This window comes from Phodopus roborovskii, unplaced genomic scaffold (assembly GCF_943737965.1).
Source record: "Phodopus roborovskii unplaced genomic scaffold, PHOROB, whole genome shotgun sequence".
NCBI lineage: Eukaryota > Metazoa > Chordata > Mammalia > Rodentia > Cricetidae > Phodopus > Phodopus roborovskii.
The window spans coordinates 34,476-55,069 of NW_026125488.1; the positions used below are offsets into that span (position 1 = coordinate 34,476).

At 56.5% G+C, this 20,594-nt stretch overlaps 1 protein-coding gene across 1 annotated transcript in view; it reads left to right on the top strand.

The window, feature by feature from the left end:
* Positions 1 to 1,779: 1,779 nt before the first annotated feature.
* Positions 1,780 to 20,594, top strand: part of LOC127215598 (nephrocystin-4-like) — a gene marked incomplete at its 3' end in the record, with an annotated part of 52,417 nt that continues 33,602 nt past the window's right edge. Inside the window, 5 exon segments of the mRNA XM_051176001.1 lie at positions 1,780 to 1,977; positions 8,308 to 8,488; positions 12,530 to 12,682; positions 19,468 to 19,640; positions 20,475 to 20,539. Coding sequence (XP_051031958.1) covers positions 8,345 to 8,488; positions 12,530 to 12,682; positions 19,468 to 19,640; positions 20,475 to 20,539 — 535 coding nt within the window.

Sequence of the window (20,594 nt, forward strand, 5' to 3'; positions counted from 1 at the left end):
GGCTCTGCAGAGCACCTGTCTGCCAAGAAAGAAGCAGGTAGCAGGTGGATGGATGGGACCCTACACACACACACACACACACACACACACACACACACACACACACCCTGCAACCCTGGGCCAGGGTGTCGCTAAGTGCAGAGTAAAAGCTTATTCTTGGCACTGAGGGGAGTTGGGGGCTGGAGTTTCTGAGGGGGAGGAGAAATTGCAGAGAAAGAAGAAACCCAGAAGCCGCAGAGAGCGGGGCAGCTGTGGACTGAACTTGGTGTTCCTGCTCATGTAGATGTATTAATTTCCATAAATGCTAATAGCCTATCTCTCCAAGAGCTATTACTTATGTCATCTCCCCTTGGATGTGGTTCAGCACAGGGCAGACAAATGCAATGGAGCAAGAGGCAACCCCCACCAGTGGGTCCTTGGCTCCCCGCCCCTCTTCCAAACGGGCCTCTCAAGTCTGGTTTCTGATGTGGCCCCTCATACCTTCCAAGTCCAGACCACCTGCCTTTAAGACAGGTCCCTTTCACACCAGTAAGCAAAGAAAGTTACCAACCCCAAAAAACGCTGACTCACAAAATGAGACTGAGCTGTAAGGGAGGGTGGGTCAGAAGGGGGATGGATGGTGGCCCGTGGGCAGGCAGCAAAGGGTGCCAGAAGGCATCCTGCAGGAGACCCCAGGACAAGTGCCAGGAGAGCCAGGAGAAGCAGCAGGGTGTGCCAGTCGGGAGGGGAGGGCAGGTGGGCAGGTACACCTTGCTGCAGATACTGCAGCAGGCAAGCGGTGCAGCATCTGGGCTCCGCATCGTGCAGCAGTAGCAGCAGTAGCAGGTAGGGGAGGTGGGGGTGTGCTAGGGGTCAGTGCCCCGGCATGGGGAGAAGCTGAGGGTAGCGGTAGAGGTCTAGAAACAGAGGCAGGGGACAGAGTACAGATACAACGAGTGTCAGTGTGCTGGGGAGTACCGCAAATAGAGATAGCAATGCGGTGGCGGTGGCGGCGGGGATAGAAGGGCCTGGGAGCGGAATGGGTGGGAAGTTGGGGTCAGGGCGAAAGGGACACCCGGCAGGCTGCAAGGACGAAGAATGAGTCTAGAGGAGCGACAAGGAGAGGAATGGAGAAGACGGCTACTAGGAGTGCACAGAGGCCGGGAGAGAGGATGAGAAGCAGGGAGGCAAGGGCGAGGTGAGGATGCCGGGCGGGAGGACGTGGGGGGGGGGGATGAAGTTTGGGGTTGGGGTCCAGGATGTCGGCTGAAAGGTGGGGTAGGATGACAGGGAAGCAGAGAGGGGTGGGGTGGAGGCAGGGGGACGGTGGACAGGGAGATGGGGAGGCTGGAGAGGAGGTGAGAACCGCAGCGGGGGCAGGGATGCAGGGCTGGGGAAGAGGGGATGGAGAGGGACCGCGGTACCCGCTACAGCGCGGCCTCGCAGGTGCCCGCCGGGGTCGCCCGGCTGCACTCACCTGGGGGCCTCCAGCTCCGGATCCCGCGCCCCGCTCCGGATCTTCCTTCCCGCCCTGCCCTAGCGACTTCAGCGCCCCCGAATCCCGCTCGCTCCCGCAGGTTCCGCCCGCAGCATCTTTACCTCGTGGGACGCCCGCAGCCACGCCCCTAGCAGCCTATCATTGGCTAGGACTCACGTCAGTCACAGCCTCATTGGCGGAGGCCAGAGAAGCCCATGCAAATCATGCCGCTCCCGCCGGCGCGCCGATTGGCTGGCGCGCGCGGAGTCAGGGTCCTTGGGCTCGGGTTCTCATTGGCCGCGCGGCCTTGACGGAGGAAGTGACCCGAGGCGGGGTCTGTGCTGAGTGCGCCGAGCCCCGCAGGTCGGGCTCCTCGCGGGGGTGGGTGCCGATCGGGCGACCCCCTTTGTCCAGTGCTGAACCCACGAGACCTTGGGTTCAGCTGGGGCACCGGCCGCCGGATCGCTGGATCCACGGTGCGGGACGTCCTCGGAAGCGTGGATCCGGTGCCCGTCTCCTAGGTAACACGCCAGCGGTGGACTGCACCAAGTGCGGGGGAAGTTTGCGTGTTTTGGAAGCGCGGGTGGCAGCACAGCTCGAGGAGACCTCAGGGTCCCGGGCGGGGATGTGCAGATGACGTCTCACTGACGATCTGGTGCTTGCAAGCCACGGCCCGAAACACAGGGCTGGGTCTAGGTCGCGCAGCTTCCACCTTCTCCCCCTCGCGTCGCCATTGGTGCATCCCGGTTGCCTTCAGAAGTTGGGCGTCGGGGTCTCCTTCGGTTTGTCCTCGGCTTTCTGACCCGGTTACCGCAGCAGTCCCGGTGCCTAAACGGATGAGATGCGCTCGCCAGAGTCTCGAAGATGCCCACGGCCTGGTGTGCGTGCATCTTTCCCGGCCCTAGTACGTGCTGCCCTCAATGCACTGTGAGGCCCGGGCCCTATCCCTGTCTAGCCCTCGGGGCGCAGGGTCGATCCCGCTTTCTTCATTCATTGCTGGGATGCAACCTACGTTGATGTCTTGGTTTCCGGTGTGCCCAGTCTTTCTTGCCTTGGTCCGGAGAGATGTACTCGTGGCTCAAGTGGAAATTTGCACTGAAGCCAGCTTTGCGGGTTTAGGGAACGGGCAAACTCTCCCTGTTCCAACCCTGGTCTCCTTTGCGGCTCAGCCATGCAGCTTCCACGGGGCCATAATTCTACCTTGTGTCCCAAACTGCCCTAGCACTATCTCGTTTGTACCCAGTGGTCTTCCAGACTATTTACTTCGGTGAAGACCACGTCTTTAGTCCCATAGCAGAGGGTGAATGAGAGCAAGACAGGCACCCCTTACTCAAACTTACAGGTAAACCCTCCATCACCACTTACTGAGTAGACCTGCAGAGATGAAGCCCCTAAGACCCCAACCCAAGTTGTCATCATGCAGATCGGAATCAGGGAGTGTGAGCATCTTGGCTGAGGTTGAGGAGAAAAGAACTGGCCCTCATCTTTGGATATCTCCACCAGGAGACATCTTTTCCCCCTTGACTTCTTGAGTGGGAGGAGGAGAGTTGTCATGGGTGTGAGGGAGCACCTATTAGCTGTGAACTCATCTGTCTGAGCCTCTCCCCCTGTGTAGGGTGGCCTGTGATGACACTGCCTTCCAGTTGCTGGAAACTTCTTTGTCAATTTTTTTTAAAAAAAATTAATTTATTTTTTTACATTCCAATCCCAGTTCCCCCGCCCTCCTCTTCTTCTGCTCCCCCTACAATCCCCCCTTTTCCCGTCCGCTCCAAGGAGAGGGTGCGGCCTCCCATAGGAAGTCTGCTAAGTCTGTCCCATCATCTCATTGAGGCAGGACCAAGGCCCCTCTGAGGTGGAGACTTCTTATTAGGTATGAATGTTTGGCCTAGCTCAGGCTCCTTTCTGGCTAGCTCTTTTTAACTTGAATTAGTTACCCTGTTTCTTTTCATCTACGTTTTGCCTCGGGGATTTTTACCTTTCTCTGTGTATGTTCTAGTCTGTGTCTGTCTGGCGGCCCAGGCATGTCTCTCTGTCCCTCATTTCTCTGGTTCCTTTGAGTGCAGATTTCTCCTTGCAGCCTTCCAGCTCCACTCATCCCTCTCCTGCCTAGCTATTGGCCTTTTTAGCTTTTCATTGACCAATCAGGTGCCTTAGGCAGGCGAGGTATATATAACAAACGCATCTTTACATAATTAAACAAATGCAGCGCCAACAAATATAACTCATCTTCACATCATTAACAAAGGCCGAAGAAACAAAGGTGACGCGTTTTCATGAAGTAATAGTGTCTCAGGGGGCATAAACAAATGTAACACTTCTTTGCCTGGTTAATATTTCCCTACAGGGGCCAGTACCCACAAGTCCGCCTTAGGAATACTAGCATGAAGTTTAGGCACAAACAAGGCAGGAAGTATGCACGACTAAGTAGTCCTGGTCAGGGCGTGGTCCTGTCCATCAGTGACCCATTCCTGTCTCTGCTCCAGTTTCTCCTGCAGGGTGGCCTGACTGGTTGGAACTGTGTGAAGTCTTCCTTTCTCTGCCACCAAGGCTTTGACCTTCCCTCCTCCCGGCACGGATTCCTGGGGAGGTTTTATTTCTTTGGGGTTATAAAATGTCTCTTTAGACTATCTTCTCTGCCAGGGAGGTTATATTTCTTTCAGTCACTGACAGAGTCTCTCCAAGGGCTGGTGCTGACTCAGGGAGCTCACCACCTCCCAGGACTGCATCGACTGCACAGCCCTGTATAACATTTCTACAGAGGGCTGCGGGGAGGTGGGCCCTTCAGATCTCCAGTGTGAACCTGACAGGCAGTTGGGACAGCGTGGGGCAGGCAGACCCTGGAAGGGTAGGCCGGTGCTCGAGTACTTTTCAAGACTTGTGGGGTGAGATCACTGGCCCGAGGAAGGCCAGGGGCAGTGTGGGGGCTCAGGTCAGAAGAAATAAATGCTCACGGTGCTCTCAGATATGGATCCTCAATGAGTGCATGTCCGTTTGATCTGGAGAGCAGTGAACAGCGTCTCTCCAGGAGAAAGACCAGCCTGGCTTCCCTCCCCTGCAGCACTGCTCAACGCTGTGACTTTCTCCCAAGTTCTCCTGTGGAATCGCTGCCAAGGCCATGCGTGGGAAGGACAGTCCTCTTCTGCCAGGGGCTGGCTGGGGAGTGCGGTCACCACAAGATAGACCGCAAGGGCTGTGGCCAGCAGAAACACAGGGGCCGGGCAAGCCTGGGGCTGGACCCAGGGCCATCCAGGAGCCCCTCACTTCCAGTAAGAGGTAGCCTTGGAGTGAGTGCTGGCCACAACTCTTTTATAGTAGGCACCTCTGTGAGCTTCCTTCCCATGGCTGCCGTCACCAGATGCCACAGGCTCAGTGGCTGGGACCAACAGACACTGATTCTTTTCCAGTTTTGACCATCAGGCATACAAGAATCTATCTCACTGAGCTGAGATCAGGGTGTGGGCAGGGCAGTCGCTCTGGGGACCTCCTGCTGAGAATGTCATTTCTAGCTCCTGGAGGCACCTGCATCTCTTGGTACCCGGCTATTCTTTCCTCTAGAGGCCTTGGTCTTGCTGCGGCCTCCTGCTCTCTCTGAGCCTTCTTAGCTGTCTCTTGTAGGGACAAGTGCATGTTCCAGGCTCTGCTGGTGTTCCAGTACAGTCTCCTCGCTCCTGTGCAAAAACCCTGTTTGCCGTGAAGAGTCACATGTTCCCAGGCTCCAGGATTAGGGTGAGAATTCCGCTTGCCAGGGACTCTGACTCAGGCGGGGGCAGGAGCTTCTCGGAGTCACTGTTGGCTTGTGTCCTTCACCCCAGTGGTTAGGGGCACTGCTTCCTGTCTGCTGTCTTCAGCCACCCCCCACCTTGGTTGTCTGAGTCTGCTTGCTCCTGCACCCGGATTTCCTGGGATTCAGGGCTGGGTAGTCTTGGGCAGCTTCAGGCTGTAAAGGAGTGCCAGTCCAGGCTGAGTCTCCCAGGGGAAACTGCCTATGGCACTGTGTGGGAATCACCTGTTTCCCTTTGAGTAACTACTTCAGGCCTCTGGCTGAGTTGGAGGCAGCCCTTCTCATGCAGGGAATGGGGCCCTCTTCCCAAAGAACAGGGGAAGTGTGGCATCCTGGTAGCCTGCCACGTCCTCATGGAGACAGAGCCACATGGGTGGTGTTGGGCCACTGAGGGGGTTCCTGGTTTGTAGGTGTGTTCCAGGGAAGGCTAGGATGTAGTCAGGGACCCTGAGTTGTGTGTGTGTGTGTGTATGTGCGTGAGTGTGCGTGAGTGTATGTCTGTGTGGTGAGTGTGTATGTGTGTCTGTATGTGTGTATGTGTGTGTGAGTGTGTGTGAGTGTATATGTGTGTGAGTGTGTGGTTTTTTGTGTGAGTGTATGTCTGTGTGGTATATGTGTGTGAATGTGTGTGAGTGTGTGTATGTGAATGTGGTATATGTGTGTGTGAGTGTGTGTGTGAGTGTGTGTGAGTGTATATGTGTGTGTGAGTGTGTGTGTATGTGCGTGAGTGTATGTCTGTGTGGTGAGTGTGTGTGTGAGTGTGTGTCTGTGTGTGTCTGTGTGTGTATGTATGTGTGTGTGTGAGTGTGGTATATGTGTATGTGTGTGTGTGAGTGTGTGTATGTGTGTGTGAATGTCTGTGTGTCTGTCTGTGTGTGAGTGTGTGTGAGTGTGTGTGTGTCTGTCTGTGTGTGTGTGAGTATGTGAGTGTGTGTGTGTGTGAGTGTGTGTGTATGTGTGTCTGTGTGTGTGTCTGTGTGTGTGTGTGTCTGTGAGTGTGTGTGTATGTGTGTCTGTGTGTGTGTGTGTGTCTGTGTCTGTGTGTGTCTGTGTCTGTGTGTGTGTGTCTGTGTGTGTATGTGTGTGTGTGTGTCCCCAGTTGACAGTCTTGTCCTTTTCTGTCCTCAAACACTCTGAGCATGGAGGGGTGGGTGACCCCTTTTCACTTTACCTTTAAAGAAATTTGTGAGGACCCCGTGAGACTTCAGTGTGTGCGATCTCTGTCTGCTCGTGCTCACTGTATGAGAGGTCAGGACCCACAGGCACCAAGAAACACTAGCTAATTTAAAGAACGGCATCGGTAACCCCGGCCACACGATAACACACAGAACAGATGAGAGTAGGGCTTTCATCAGCGTAGTAGGAGACGGTTTGTTCTGGGCCGGGGCGCCTCCCCACTGGGTAAGAGGAGGGCCCCGTGATGGGTGCTGTCCCTGCGTGCTCCCCGCCTCCCCAGTGTCTCTTCATGCAGCTCCGGCTAGCCTGGACTAGCTGTGTAGACCAGGCAGGCCTTGAACTCGCATTGTGTCTCCTGCCTCCTCCCAGTTGCTGGTATTAACAGGTGTGTGGCTTACACGATCCTGGGGACGGAACACAGGGGGTTGTGCACAAATAGTCGAGCACCATATGGATGGTTTCTCACAGGTCGTTTTCACAATAGAGTCCCTGTCAAAAAACCGGCTTCCTACTCACCAGCTTCTGCCTCAGGACCTTTCATTCTCACAGGGCTTTGAAGTGTTATGATCACTGGTTATTGATCGCTTGGAATGAGCTGGCACTCAGAGTTCCACGGGTCTCCCACATGCTTACACATGTGAGCACATGCTTACACATGTGAGCACATGCTTACACATGTGAGCACGCACTCCCTGAAGACGGCATTCGTCTTGCCCCTGTCCTGTCTTGCTCACAGGGGTGGTCTTGAAGGATGATGCAGTCAGGTTGGCAGTGGAGGGCACAGACGTTTCTTAACTCTTTTTTTTTTTTTTTTTTGGTTTGAAAACGCTCTAGTTTTGCTCGTCTTCCTCAGAGTGGCAGGTTCACTTTGTTCGTTTGAGAAAGTGTCAGGCGAAGTTGGCACTTTCCCACGCTTCTCCGAAGTGGTCAATGGAAAAGCCGGCTGGGCAGGCAGCAGCCCCAGCAGGCTTTCCCCTGATGCCCAGCGGCCTGTGGCTCTGCAGCAGGCGCGGGCGCGCTCTACTCTGCTTTTCCTCACCGCGTACCCAGCAGTCCAGATGCAGTGACACTGATCGCTTCCCGGCCTCTGCCCAGCACCCGTTCCTGTCTGGTGAGGCTGGTGTTTCCATTGTGTGGTGACAAACTTGCCAGGAGCCACAGCCACCGTGGCCTGTGTCCCACCAGTGCAGATGTCTCCAGGGCGGGAACACCAAGAGCCGCGGAGGAGGCCACCCCTACCGCTCCTCCCACACTGGCCTCTGTTCACACCATCTGTCAGCCGAGGAGACAGCAAGGGAAGGGGGGTGGTGACCCTGTCTGGCTGCACAGGCTCAGGTGACACCTGATGGGCGAGGTCACGAGAAGCTAGTAACGCCGCCGCTGGCTCTGGCAGTAAGAGACCTTGCCACATAGCCCGGCCCTTCTTGGTGACTGGCCTCAGGGCTCTAATGAAAATGACATTGGGACTCAGTGGCTCTGCCTCCTGCTCATTCCGTTCCGTTCTGTCCTTCGGTTCCGTTCCCCTGCGTGTCTCAAGGTAACTGCTCCGTTGCCTTTGGCGGTGTCTGTTCCCAAGCCCTTATTTCCCTCCGTGCAGAACCAGCAGAGACGGAGATTGGCACCTCACTGGCTCCCATTGGCTCACGCTCCCTGAATGCTTTAGGGCATCGTCTGCCACACTCCTGGTGTCCTCAGACAGTGCTGAACCCACATAGCTGTTCAGAGCAGCCCTGCATGCCCCCTGCTTAAACCAGCAATGCAGCTGCTGCAACGGGGTTTGCAGGACTGGGCTGCCACGTGAGGGGTTCTGTGTGGGGGGGTGGAGGCTCCTGCGGTATCCTTCCGAGTCAGGTGAGCTCTGGGTTGCTAATTGTTGCCTTCCCTTCCGCTACAGATGGTGCAGGGAGTCCTGGAGGCACAAGGGAGGTTGGATGGGCAGCATGGATGACTGGCACACAGCCTTCACCCAAAACACACTTGTCCCTCCTCACCCACTGAGAGCGCGCCAGCTCGGGAAGGAGTCCACAGCATTCCAGTGTGTCCTGAAGTGGCTGGATGGGCCACTCATTAAGCAGGTAATGAGGTTCTCCACTGGTCATTTCAAATGCTGCTGTCTGAGACGAGGCTTCCAGTTAACACCCATTTTCACTCATCTCCTCGGGTCTCATCGCTCTCTGCCCATTACCTTGGACTCGGCGGTACTCAAACGACAGACACAGAGCACGGGAATCGGCCATTCGGTCCGTACCCGGGGCCTTGAGCGGGCATTTCTGCCCACGGCGCTACAGTGTAGACTCCCGGGTAGTCCAGCTTGTGGGCTGTCTTGTGAGCTAAGGTGTAGGAAGGAGCCTTGTGCGCCGTCCTGTGTGGCCCTCCTTCGGTTTACAGCGGGCAGAGTGGCTGATGGGGAAGTGCTCGTGCTTGGACGCCCATGAGAGCCTGTGCGTCTGCGCAGCTACTCAAAGGGCACTTGTGTGGTCTGTGCCCCTCTGAAGCACCTGGCCTGCCGGGATGTCCGGGAAGGAGCCCGCCCTACTGGTGAACACGCCCTGTTTCTCCGGTTGCCTGCTGCTGCCTACGTGATAGGATTCACACATTCAGTTGTTAGCCCAGAGCAGTGTACAGCTCCTGGCCCTCTGATGGAGGGCTTCCTGTGCTTGCTGCACAGGGGTAGGTACCAGGGTGTCTGCTGTGCCACGGCTGTTGCTCACCCTCAGCCCTGTGAGGGGCTCCAGCCTCACCCTCGTTTCAGAGCAGAACCTGAAGAGGGAAGCCAGCTGCTTGGAGCTACTTACTTCCCATTGGCCCTGGACTGCTCCCTATCAGGGCCTTTCCTTTCCCAGACGGTTCCCGAAGGAGAGTACCACATCCCCGCCCCCTTCTTGGTTTGAGAAAACTAATTTGCAGAGTTTGAAATGCGCAAGAAACACAAAGACAGTGAGTGGTCAGTGTCCTAAGTCAGATGCCACCAGGAGTGTGGCTTCTGTATGAGACTTCATAAAGCCTAAGCAATACAGTAAATACAACTATGTATTTTCACTTTTATGTGTGGGTCTGTATGAGTGTATGTGCTCCGTTTGTGTCAGGTGCCTGTGGACACCAGCAGAGGGCATCAGATCCCCTGGAGTTGATTGGAGTTATGGGCAGTTGGGAGCCACCAGACATGGGGGCTGGGCCTCTGTAGGAGCACTAAGTGCCTTTAGCCCCTGAGCCATCTCTCTGCTCCTATTACCATTATTATTATTATTATTATTATTATTTATCGAGACGGGGTTTCTCTGTGTAGTTTTCGCTGTCCTGGATCTCACTCTGTAGACCAGGCTGGCCTTGAACTCATAGCAATCTGCTTGCCTGTGCCTCCCGAGTGCTGGGATTAAAGGAGTGCACCACCACTGCCCGGCTGACTCCCGTTATTATTATCATTGAGACAGGGTCTCACTCTGTAGCTCAGAATGGCCTCAAACTCCTTATCTCTTGCCTCAGGTTCTTGAGTGTTGAGACACAGGTACATGATATCACACCTGGCTCATTTTCCTCCTTTAAATGTTAATGGCTACTCCTGCTCACCCCGGCTACTCCTGCTCACCCCGGCTACTCCTGCTCACCCCGGCTACTCCTGCTCACCCCGGCTACTCCTGCTCACCCCGGCTACTCCTGCTCACCTTGGCTCCGGCTCAGCCTGCTGTTTCTGTGCATCATGGCTCCCACCAGGGCTCCTCCTGCTTACCCTGCTTACCCTGGCCCCAGCCCAGCGTGCTGTGGTCTCACAGGCTCCGTGGTATAGACAATTACTAGGATTTTGCTGAGTTCAAGAGGTGATGGCCACTGAAAAGGTTTCTTAAACAGCTGCTGAGAAAGCAGGCCTGGACATGGAGGTCTGTGCTGGGCCCCGGGGCGGCCAGGAGTCACAGGGAAGGCCTGGACAGGCTGAGCAGCTGGGGACTGTCCAGCTCGTGTAACTGTAGTGATCCCTGCGGCATTGGACTGTCCAGTTTTCTGGGTTTTGGTTCTGGGATGGAGAGGTTCTGTGTGCAGGTCGAGGAGAGCATTCGGGGGTGGTCAGGGTTCTGTTCTGGTAGGTTTGCCCATCGAGCCAAGGCAATGGCCACCTCTGAGAACTGGCCTATGTGGGAGGGCATGGCATCTCTAGTCAGGGATTGTCCGGTTGGCAGAGGTTCAAGGACACACAAAATGAGAAGACACAGTAATTTATGGAAAAATGGAGCATCTCGAGTACCTCTTTCCAGTCCCTGAGAATCCCAGCTCTCTTGCCCTAGGGACTGACTGGTGCTGGGCTTCAAGTTCTGCTGGCTTTCTGCCCCCAGATCCCCAGGTCCCCAGGTCCCCCGATCCCCAGACCCCCAGGTCCCCAGGCCCCCAGGCCCCCAGATCCCCAGGCCCCCAGGTCCCCACCGTCTCTTAGTTCCCGGCCCAGATGCTGCCTTCCGGGAGTCCCTTCCCTGAGTGGTCCCCGCAGGCAGTTTCTTCCTCTGTTCCTCTCCTGTCCTTGGTGCCTGGAACTGCGCCAGGCAGAGTAGAAACGGACAGGGTCAGGGAAGGTTTGTTGGGTGACTGGACAAGAGGAAAGCAGGGCATCCTGTCAGGATGGATTTAACGTGGCTGCTCGGAGTGAGGGAGTCATCTGAACGGCTTAAGCCAGAGGAGGGTCATTAAACAACACGGCAGGCACGTCCCAGCACCAGCCTCAGCTGCGGTTTGATCCAGGGTCTCACGGGAGGCAACCTGGACTCATGTCCTCCATGTCTTGGCTCTGTTTGCTAACAGACTGGCTGCCGCAGCCCCGGGTCTGACTGGCCGACATGTCCTGGCCTCTGGTGTCCCTACTGCCTTTGCATGTGTCTTAAGTTGGTGCCTCCTGGGGGCATTTCAGGGTTCTAACTGGCCCGAGCAGGCTGAGCGCCACGGTTTGTAACGCCACAGAGACCAGTTGCTATGGAGAAAGGTTGAGGCCTAAAGGAAACTGAGCAGCCGGTAGTTGACTAGGGGTAGAACTGATGGCCAGAGCCTCCTGGAGGTCTCCCACAGTGGCACTGGGTGGCCAGAGCCTCCTGGAGGTCTCCCACACTAGCATTGGGTGGCCTGGAGTCCCCTGGAGGTCTCCCACACTGGCACTGGGTGGCCTGGAGTCCCCTGGAGGTCTCCCACAGTGGCACTGGGTGGCCTGGAGTCCCCTGGAGGTCTCCCACACTGGCACTGGGTGGCCTGGAGTCCCCTGGAGGTCTCCCACAGTGGCACTGGGTGGCCTGGAGTCCCCTGGAGGTCTCCCACACTGGCACTGGGTGGCCTGGAGTCCCCTGGAGGTCTCCCACACTGGCACTGGGTGGCCTGGAGTCTCCTGGAGGTCTCCCACACTGGCACTGGGTGGCCTGGAGTCCCCTGGAGGTCTCCCACAGTGGCACTGGGTAGCCTGGAGTCCCCTGGAGGTCTCCCACAGTGGCACTGGGTGGCCTAGAGTCCCCTGGAGGTCTCCCACACTGGCACTGGGTGGCCTGGAGTCCCCTGGAGGTCTCCCACACTGGCACTGGGTGGCCTGGAGTCCCCTGGAGGTCTCCCACAGTGGCACTGGGTGGCCTGGAGTCCCCTGGAGGTCTCCCACAGTGGCACTGGGTGGCCTGGAGTCCCCTGGAGGTCTCCCACAGTGGCACTGGGTGGCCTGGAGTCTCCTGGAGGTCTCCCACACTGGCACTTGGTGGCCTGGAGTCTCCTGGAGGTCTCCCACACTGGCACTGGGTGGCCTGGAGTCCCCTGGAGGTCTCCCACAGTGGCACTGGGTAGCCTGGAGTCCCCTGGAGGTCTCCCACAGTGGCACTGGGTGGCCTGGAGTCCCCTGGAGGTCTCCCACAGTGGCACTGGGTGGCCTGGAGTCTCCTGGAGGTCTCCCACACTGGCACTGGGTGGCCTGGAGTCCCCTGGAGGTCTCCCACAGTGGCACTGGGTGGCCTGGAGTCCCCTGGAGGTCTCCCACACTGGCACTGGGTGGCCTGGAGTCCCCTGGAGGTCTCCCACACTGGCACTGGGTGGCCTGGAGTCCCCTGGAGGTCTCCCACACTGGCACTGGGGTGGCCCTTCAGGACTTCTTTTCTGGTGTCCCCTAGGGAATCCTGGACATGTTGTCAGAGCTTGGATGCCACCTGCGAGTCTCTCTCTTCGATGTCACCTACAGACACTTCTTTGGGAGGACATGGAAAACCACGGTGAAGCCCACCAATCAACTGTCCAGGCAGCTGCCCAGGATCTTCTTCAATGAGGTGGGTTCTGGGGACTGTGGGGTGGGCGGGGACTGCTTTACGGTAGGGTACAGGTGTGCTGGGTTCTGGCAGCCCAGACAGTGGGGCATTGGCACACACTTCTCAGAGCCTTAGGCATAGCCCGGAGCAGCAGGTCTGCTGCTGCAAAGCTTGTCTTAGTGGTGGGATGCCGTTCAGCCAGGTAGACGTGCTTAAGATGGCTTGCAGGGGTGTGGGGGTCCTACCCCCTTCGGGAAGCCCTCTGGAATCTTGGAACAGTGAAGTCACTGATCTCAACTGATGGTGTGTTATCTTTAACACCCCCCCCCCCCTCCGTGACGAAAAATACCCGGGTATCAACGACACAGGCGGCAGTTTGGACTTTTCAGTTCACAGGCCTGGGCTCTGCCGTTTCCGGTCCTGTGGTGAGGCAGTCCAGTGACGCGGCAGGGATGTGTGGCTGCACCTGTCCTCTCATGGCGAGAGGGAGTGGAGAGAGAATGCCTCGCCTCGTGGGCTTACCCTCCCTGTCTTTGTGCCTGGACCTTTAGTCTATGGGAGAGCATCACTTCCATTCTGAGTGGGTCATGTCCCTGTGGTTCAGCGGCTCTCAGCCTTCCTAATGGCACCGCGACTGTTTAATGCAGTTTCCCGTGCTGCGGTGGAACCCCCCCCCCCCCCCAGCCATGACGTTGTTTACGTTGCTGTTTTATAACTGTGATTCTGGTACTCCGTGTAAACACCTGGGGTTTCCAGCGCTCTTAGGCGACCCCTGTGAACGAGGGTCGTTTGAACCCGCCCCCCCAGACGGGTCATGACACACAGGTTGAGGACCACCGCTATAGCCAGCCCTGTGTGGAGGGGCCCTCACAGACAGTCTAGGTGCTTCTCACTTTAGATGGCAGCCAAGGGTGACTTGCCACATGGAAGGTGGCAGAGCGTGGACTCAGATCGGTGCTTCTGCCCTCACACTTGGCACCAGTTGGGTCCGTGTTCCCCAGGGAGGAGGATGCGCCCAGCTAGGCAGGGCAGAGCGAGGGCCAGGGGAGCTGGGGGCTGGTGTGGTGGCCGTGAGTTGGGTGGACAGAGCCCTCTCCCATGCTGTTTCATTCTTGGCCTTCAGGGGGCAGTGAGGAGCCCAGGTTTGGCTTTGCAGGTGCCGGCTCCTGATGACTCTGAGCTGTTTCTTCTTTAGCAGGTGAACTGAGTGAGGCCGAGGAGGAGACTGTGCTGCTGTGACAGTTGCTACCACGGCTGACGGTGGAGGGGACCTTGGCTGTTCTGAGATATTACTCTGGCCACTTACTTATACCCCGTGGCCCTTCTCAGCCGTGGCTGCTTTCTCCACAGCTGGGCACTGAGCCTCCGGCTGGCTATGAACATGCAGCCCTCTGACCTTGGCCGTCATCCAGCCGTATGATTCTGCACGCCTTGGCGTGGCTCATTCCGAGGCTTCCCAGACTAAGCATGAGTCGTTGAGGGAGATAATGGCCCCAGAGGTCAGAGGATTAAGCAGAGCCTTGGCAAAATCTATGTCATGGGAACTGGGAGTGTGTCTGACATGATCTTATCAGATGGCTTATGCAAATGTCTCAGAAAGGTCTGCCAGGCCAGCGTGCCAGTGACAGGGTTCCATGTTGTAAATCGTGTGCATGGCTCCGTGTGACCCCACGAGGGCCGTCTGCCTCAGCACAGGCAGTGAGTGGCCTTGTGCCTCTGGAAGAGGTTTGTTCTCTGTCTCGTGACGGTGCTGCAGTGGCGGGAGTGGCCTTCGCGTCTCGTGCCTTCCGCTGCAGCCCCATAGGGATGGGTGGGCTGTTTTGATCTCCCCCCCCCACCCCCTACCCCCATGTGCAGAGGCGCACGGAAACCTGGTGTGACCAGTCTCTGTGATGGACGGTGATGGTGGCCAGGATAGCATGCCTTCTCAGGGGAGGGCGTGTTCTGCCAGGGACCAGGCACGGCTTGAAGTGCCATTCTCTTATCTCATCCTCGTCCTCCTTCTATGGAGGGCAGCAACCCCGAGCCCTCATTTTAAAGTGGAGGAGCAGACGCATGGAGACTGGAGCCTCCCCGCTTGGCTACCGGGATGCACAGCCCTCGGCGGTGAGGTGTTGGTGGCGAGCCTGTGCTCTAGGCACGGCTCTCCGCTCTAGGCCGCCGGCACAGAGACTGCTGCTTTCTGGAGGCCCAGATGCATCTCCCTTCTCCCTCCTCGTCCCCTGCGTTAGCGCTGCATTTAGAGATGGACTGATCAGCTCTATTGCACGCGCGCGCGCACACACACACACACACACACACACACACACGTATCCCAGTCCCCATTGCTGACCCTGAGGCTCGGACCAGCATGGCGTCCAGGTTGCCAGGTTAGAAGCAGGGCCTTCCGTCTCCAGTCTTGGGAGTCACAGAGGGGTGGCCCCTGTAGAATACCCGGTGGCTGTGAGAGACAGCCCTCTGATGACGCTTATGTCCTTTCCTTGGGTTTGACATTGTGTCACCCTGGGCTTCAGTTGTCCCAGAAGCCCAGATATACTCAGATCTCACTGCCCCCTGCTGGCCAGGTATTCTGAGCCCCTGCACAGACCTTTGCTCAGGAAATTCAAGATCCAGGCTTCTTCCTGGATCTGGTTAACCCCCCCCCCCCCCATGCTGGCGGGAGACACATCAGCTCAGCCAGCTCAGCCTGGGCAACAGTCTTGATCTGCCTTTGGTTGAGGCAGTGCGTGGGGAGTCAGTGAAATGGAGTGTGTGGAGACAGCGCCCTGCCCAGAGTCCTGAGGGTGATGGTGTCCGAGCCTGCTTGCTCTGGCTTTCCCCAGCTTGCTGCTGTGCTCACTGCAAGCAGCAGAGGCCAGTGGTGACCCAGCGACGAAGCCCTTCCGACAACCATCAGCGCCTCTTCGTGCCAGCGTCCTCCTGCCTGGCCTCTGCTGCTTGCATTTGGTAACCCTCCTTTATAAGTTAGCCAAGGAATTGCTCTCCAGCTGGAATGAGGGCCAGCTCTGGGCCCAAGTGCTGGATTTGTTGTGGCTTGCACATGGGTCAAAGCCGGGGTTTCAGGAAGGTCACACATCTCTGTGACCTTGAAGTCATCTGCACACCGTATGCAGAGATGTGCGCCTTGAGCGTGAGCCAAGTGACTTCGAGCAGTTGCCCGTGAGGCAGGGTGAGCTCACTGGGTGGGTGACGTTTGGGCACCCCCTGCGCCCGCGTCTGCATGGGAGCCACACATACAGAGACTGGAAAGCTCCTGTGTAGTCTTCCAGCCAGGGTTCAAGTTCACATTGCCCCTGTAGATCTGACTTCCTCAGCCTTAGAACCACTCACGTGGAGGGCTGGGCTGCTCTCTCTGGCCTGTCCTGAAGTGGTGTGGGCCTGAGCCTACCACTGACTCCTTCCTGACAGGGTCAGCTTCCAGCTTCAGAACCGGGCCTGTGAATGTCTTAGGGGACAGTGGGGTACATAGAGTTGGTCCTGCTTGGGGTGGTCAGTGTTGATGGCCATTGGCCAGGAAACCGGATCCTAGGCTAAGGCAGAGCCAGTAGATGGAAGTTTCGGGAGACACTCGTGGATTGCTTTCCCGAAGGTCCTGCATTAAAGGCTTATTATCGTTGCTGTGCAGGTATGGGGTGAGCGCGTGCGCATGCGTGTACATGTGTTTGTGTGTGGTGTGTGCCTGTCTGTCTGCCGCACAGCGGAGGTGGGGGGGGGTCCTGCTCTATCAGTTTCTCCTTCATTCCCTCGTACTTGTTGCTCTTTGGCTGGGCTGACAAGTCAAGTCAGCCCGCAGGCTCTTCCCTCTCCACCACCCCCTCCATGCCCACCCCCCAGCGCGGAGGTGACAGCTTTTTTTTTACCTGGGTGCTGGGGACTGGAACTCAGGGCTTCGTGCTTGCATGGCTAGTACTCTTATGCACCGAGCCACCTCCCCAGCCTCTGGCTTGTTTCGAACCGCCTCTTTGCACGATGCTGGTTTGATTTTTCTCAGCTCTCTGCCGGCCCTGTGAGCAGGGGTAGCAGGACGACTTAGCTGTCAGCAGAGCCTGCCAAGTCCAGCTTCTTAGAGGCAACGTTGTGAGAGCCATCTCCGGTTCTGCCACTGTGGGCAAGAAATGGAAAGCCGGCCCCTAGGCAGTGGTGTCTGTTTGTCTTTGAAGGTGAAGGCGTCAGGACAGGCTCACTGAGATGATTTATTAATCTGCTTACCCCGCCAGAGAGGAGCCTTGGCCAGTGTGCGTGTGAGAGAGCTGTTGGCGGTGACTTTCTTTGCGGGGGGGGGGGAAGACTTGATGGGCCTTGACTCAGACTTTTAATCACGCTGCTGTAGTTGACACTCGGAGTTTTCTCCTCAAAATGCATGACGCTATGCTAATTAAATCGTCCTGGTTTGGAGGTCTGTTCACAGGTGTCACTCAGTCATGTGCTGTCTGGGATTTTGCCCAAGCCTTTTGCGTGCTGGAAAGGCTGGGGTGGTCGGGGGTGGGGGGCCAGGGAGAGTGTGCTTCTAGGCCCAGGTGATCCAGACAAACAGCGGAGCTGAGCTTGTGTTTGTGTGTGCATCCCTGGGAGGGAGGCGTTTGCTTCCCCAGTTTCTCAAAGCTCTTTGCTCCTGAGCAATGCAAGCATTTCTGTAGCTGCCCAGCCCGCCCTCTGTAAAGCCTCTGGGCCTTGGACTTGTTGAAGGCTGAAGTGTCTCCCGGGTTCCTCATGACTTCTTTAGCATGGTTCGCATAGGGGAAGGACAGACAATAAATGATGTTTGGGAAAGAGCACATTCTGAGCCAGGAATGAGGCCGATGGGACTGAACCCGGATCATCTTCCTCCAGCCTGTTACCATCAGGCTGGCTCTCTGATGAAAGATGCTGGAGCTGGCTGAGACAGGAAGCTCTGTTCTGGGCATTGCCCCCCCCCAAAAGGTAACTGTCTTGGCGGCAATGGCGGCAATGGCGGCAATGGCGGCATGTTGTCCTTGGTTTTCTGTTCTTGGGCTTGCCCCACTGCTCAGGTGGAGCAGTTTCAAGGTGACCTCCAAGATGGGCAGTGCCTACTGCTTCCTGTGAGAACGTAAATGTTTGTTTTAGTGCCGAGAGAGAAGGAGGGTGGGACCCATAAAACCAGTGCATGCGGGCGTAAATACACGGGCGAGGCAGTGACAGGTTCAGTGGCCCAGCAGGGCTCTGCAGAGCCTGATGCATATTTCTGCTCCGTCCAGCCACCTGTCAGCTCTAAGTGGTCATTATTTCATCATTCTGCAATAAAAGATAATAGAATAACAATTTATAGTTTGTGGCTGATGTTTTAACGCAACCCTCCGTTATCCTGGCTGACAGTCTGTGATTACAGTAAGCACTTTCTGGGTGACACCATGGTAATGACTCCTTAATAGGCGTGTTAGCCCGAATCTCCATCACAAGGCACTGGCCGGCCTCAGCCCTGCCTGGCCTGGCACTGTCTGCAGGGGGCGTCTCTGTGCTCAGCTGTGGGGCTAGACACCCAGACACTGAAAGGTGGTGGCATATGGAAGCCGGGGCTACTCCTCAGGGCGTGGACATGAGGCTCCATGATTGGCAAGCCCAACCCCTAGCTCCACCTCTGTCTCTTACGCTTGAGCTGTGGTCAGTTAGAACCGAAAACAGGTGCATCGAACCAGGTGCATGTGTGTGTGTGTGTGTGTCTGTGTGTGTGTATATATGTATGTGTGGTGTGTGTGTGTGTGTGTGTATGTGTATGTCTGTAGTATGTGTGTGGTGTGTATGTGTGTGGTGTGTGTATGTGTGTGGTGTGTGTATGTGTGTGGTGTGTGTGTGTCTGTGTGTGTGTGTCTGTAGTGTGTGTGTGTGTGTGGTGTGTGTGGTATGTGTGTGTGTGTGTGTGTCTGTGTGTGTGTATATATGTATGTGGTGTGTGTGTATGTGTATGTGTGTGTCTGTAGTATGTGTGTGTGTGGTGTATGTGTGTGGTGTGTGTGTGTCTGTAGTGTGTGTGTGTGTGTGGTGTGTGTGTGTCTGTAGTGTGTGTGTGTGTGTGGTGTGTGTGTGTCTGTAGTGTGTGTGTGTGGTGTGTGTGGTGTGTGTGTATGTGTGTGTATGGTGTGTGTGTATATGTGTGTGTGTGGTATGTGGAGGCATGTTTATATGTGTGTACACATATTGTGTGGGTGTATACATGTGTCTGGGTGCATTGGGCAGCCTTAGGTTGACATTGGAAGTGTGGCTTGGTCCGTTGAACCCAAACAAGAACTAGGGCTAGCTTCTCCCACTTTACTCACTGAGGTAGAGTCCCTCAACCAAACCCAGAGCTCACTGATATGGCTCATCTCGCTGGCCAGCTTGCTTTGGGGATCCCATGTCTGGCTTCCAGGGTTGGAATTGCAAGCGGGCAGTCACACCCTCCTGGTGTTTGGTATGTTTCTGGGATATGAGCGCCACTTCCCTAGCTTGCACCTCCGCAGCCTGTGATGCCGCCGTGTTCCCCTCGCCCCCCCCCCCCGTGCCTGTGAGGGTCTGGAGAGGAGAGCGTCTGCCCCCCGTGAGGGTCAGAGCGTCTGCCCCCCCCGTGAGGGTCAGAGCGTCTGCCCCCCGTGAGGGTCAAGCGCCCCCCCCCCGTGAGGGTCAGAGCGTCTGCCCCCCGTGAGGGTCAGAGCGTCTGCCCCCCCCCCCGTGAGGGTCAGAGCGTCTGCCCCCCCCCGTGAGGGTCAGAGCGTCTGCCCCCCCCCGTGAGGGTCAGAGCGTCTGCCCCCCCCCCCCCCGTGCAGCACCTTGCCTGATACCGCCTCCCTCAGCGCCTCTGCTTTCTCTCACAGCCTTTCTACTTCCACACGACCTTGAACCACCCGAACATCGTGGCTGTGGTAGAAGTGGTCACTGAAGGCAGGAAGAGGGATGGCTCCCTGCAGGTGCTGTCCTGTGGGTTTGGAATTCTTCGCATCTTTGGCAATAAACCAGAATCTCCCACCTCTGCTGCCCAGGACAAACGGTACCTTTTCTCTTTTCCTCTCTCTCTCTCTCGATTTAATTATTCTTTATTTTATGTTTGTAACAATGTCTGGTGCTGATTCTAAGTTAGCCCAAGGGTTGTTCTTTTCTTGGAGCGAGAGCCAGCTCTGGGCGAGTGTTGGGTTGGATCCGGCGTGTACACGGGCCCAAGGCCTGATCTGTCGCCTGCACTGTGTGGGATTTTATGCAGGCTTACCCACTCACCTGTGCACGAGAGCCAGCCGTGTGACGTAAACTATGTGATAGCCATCATTCAGCAGGTGACAGTGCCTGTTACACAAACTCCGACCAGGGTTCAAGCTCACACTGTACCGCTCTGGATCTGAGTTGCTCGTGTTGGAGCCGCTCACTCAGGCATGGTCACTCTTCACCGTGGAGCCATCACGTGCGCTGTAGGATTCTTGGCAGTGCCCACGGCCTCCATCAACAGATGCCAGGAGCAGTCTCTGCTCAGTGTGTTAACTAGATACACCCTGCAGACATGCCAGACACATGCATGGGAATGCCATGCCTGGGTGAAGATGTGGCTCCAGGAAGGGGGCTGGATACTGTCTTCCGGGGACTTCTCAGTTAGGCTATTTCTGTTGCTTTCTAGCTTAAATTATTATTATTATTATTATTATTATTATTATTATTATTATTATTATTGTGTGTGCATGTGTGCGCCCCTGGAGGCCAGAAGAGGGCTAGAGTTATATATAGGTGGTCGTGAGCCCACCGACATGGGTGCTGGGAATCGAACCCAGCCTCTCTGTAAGAGCATCTCACTTAGCCGCCTCCCCCAGCTCACCTTGTAGCTTCTTCTGTCTTTCAGGTTGAGGCTGTACCACGGCACCCCCAGAGCCCTTCTGCACCCACTTCTCCAGGATCCCATAGAACGTAAGAGCCCAGCCCGGTCTTGGCATGTATCTCCACGTCCCGACTTTCCCGAGCG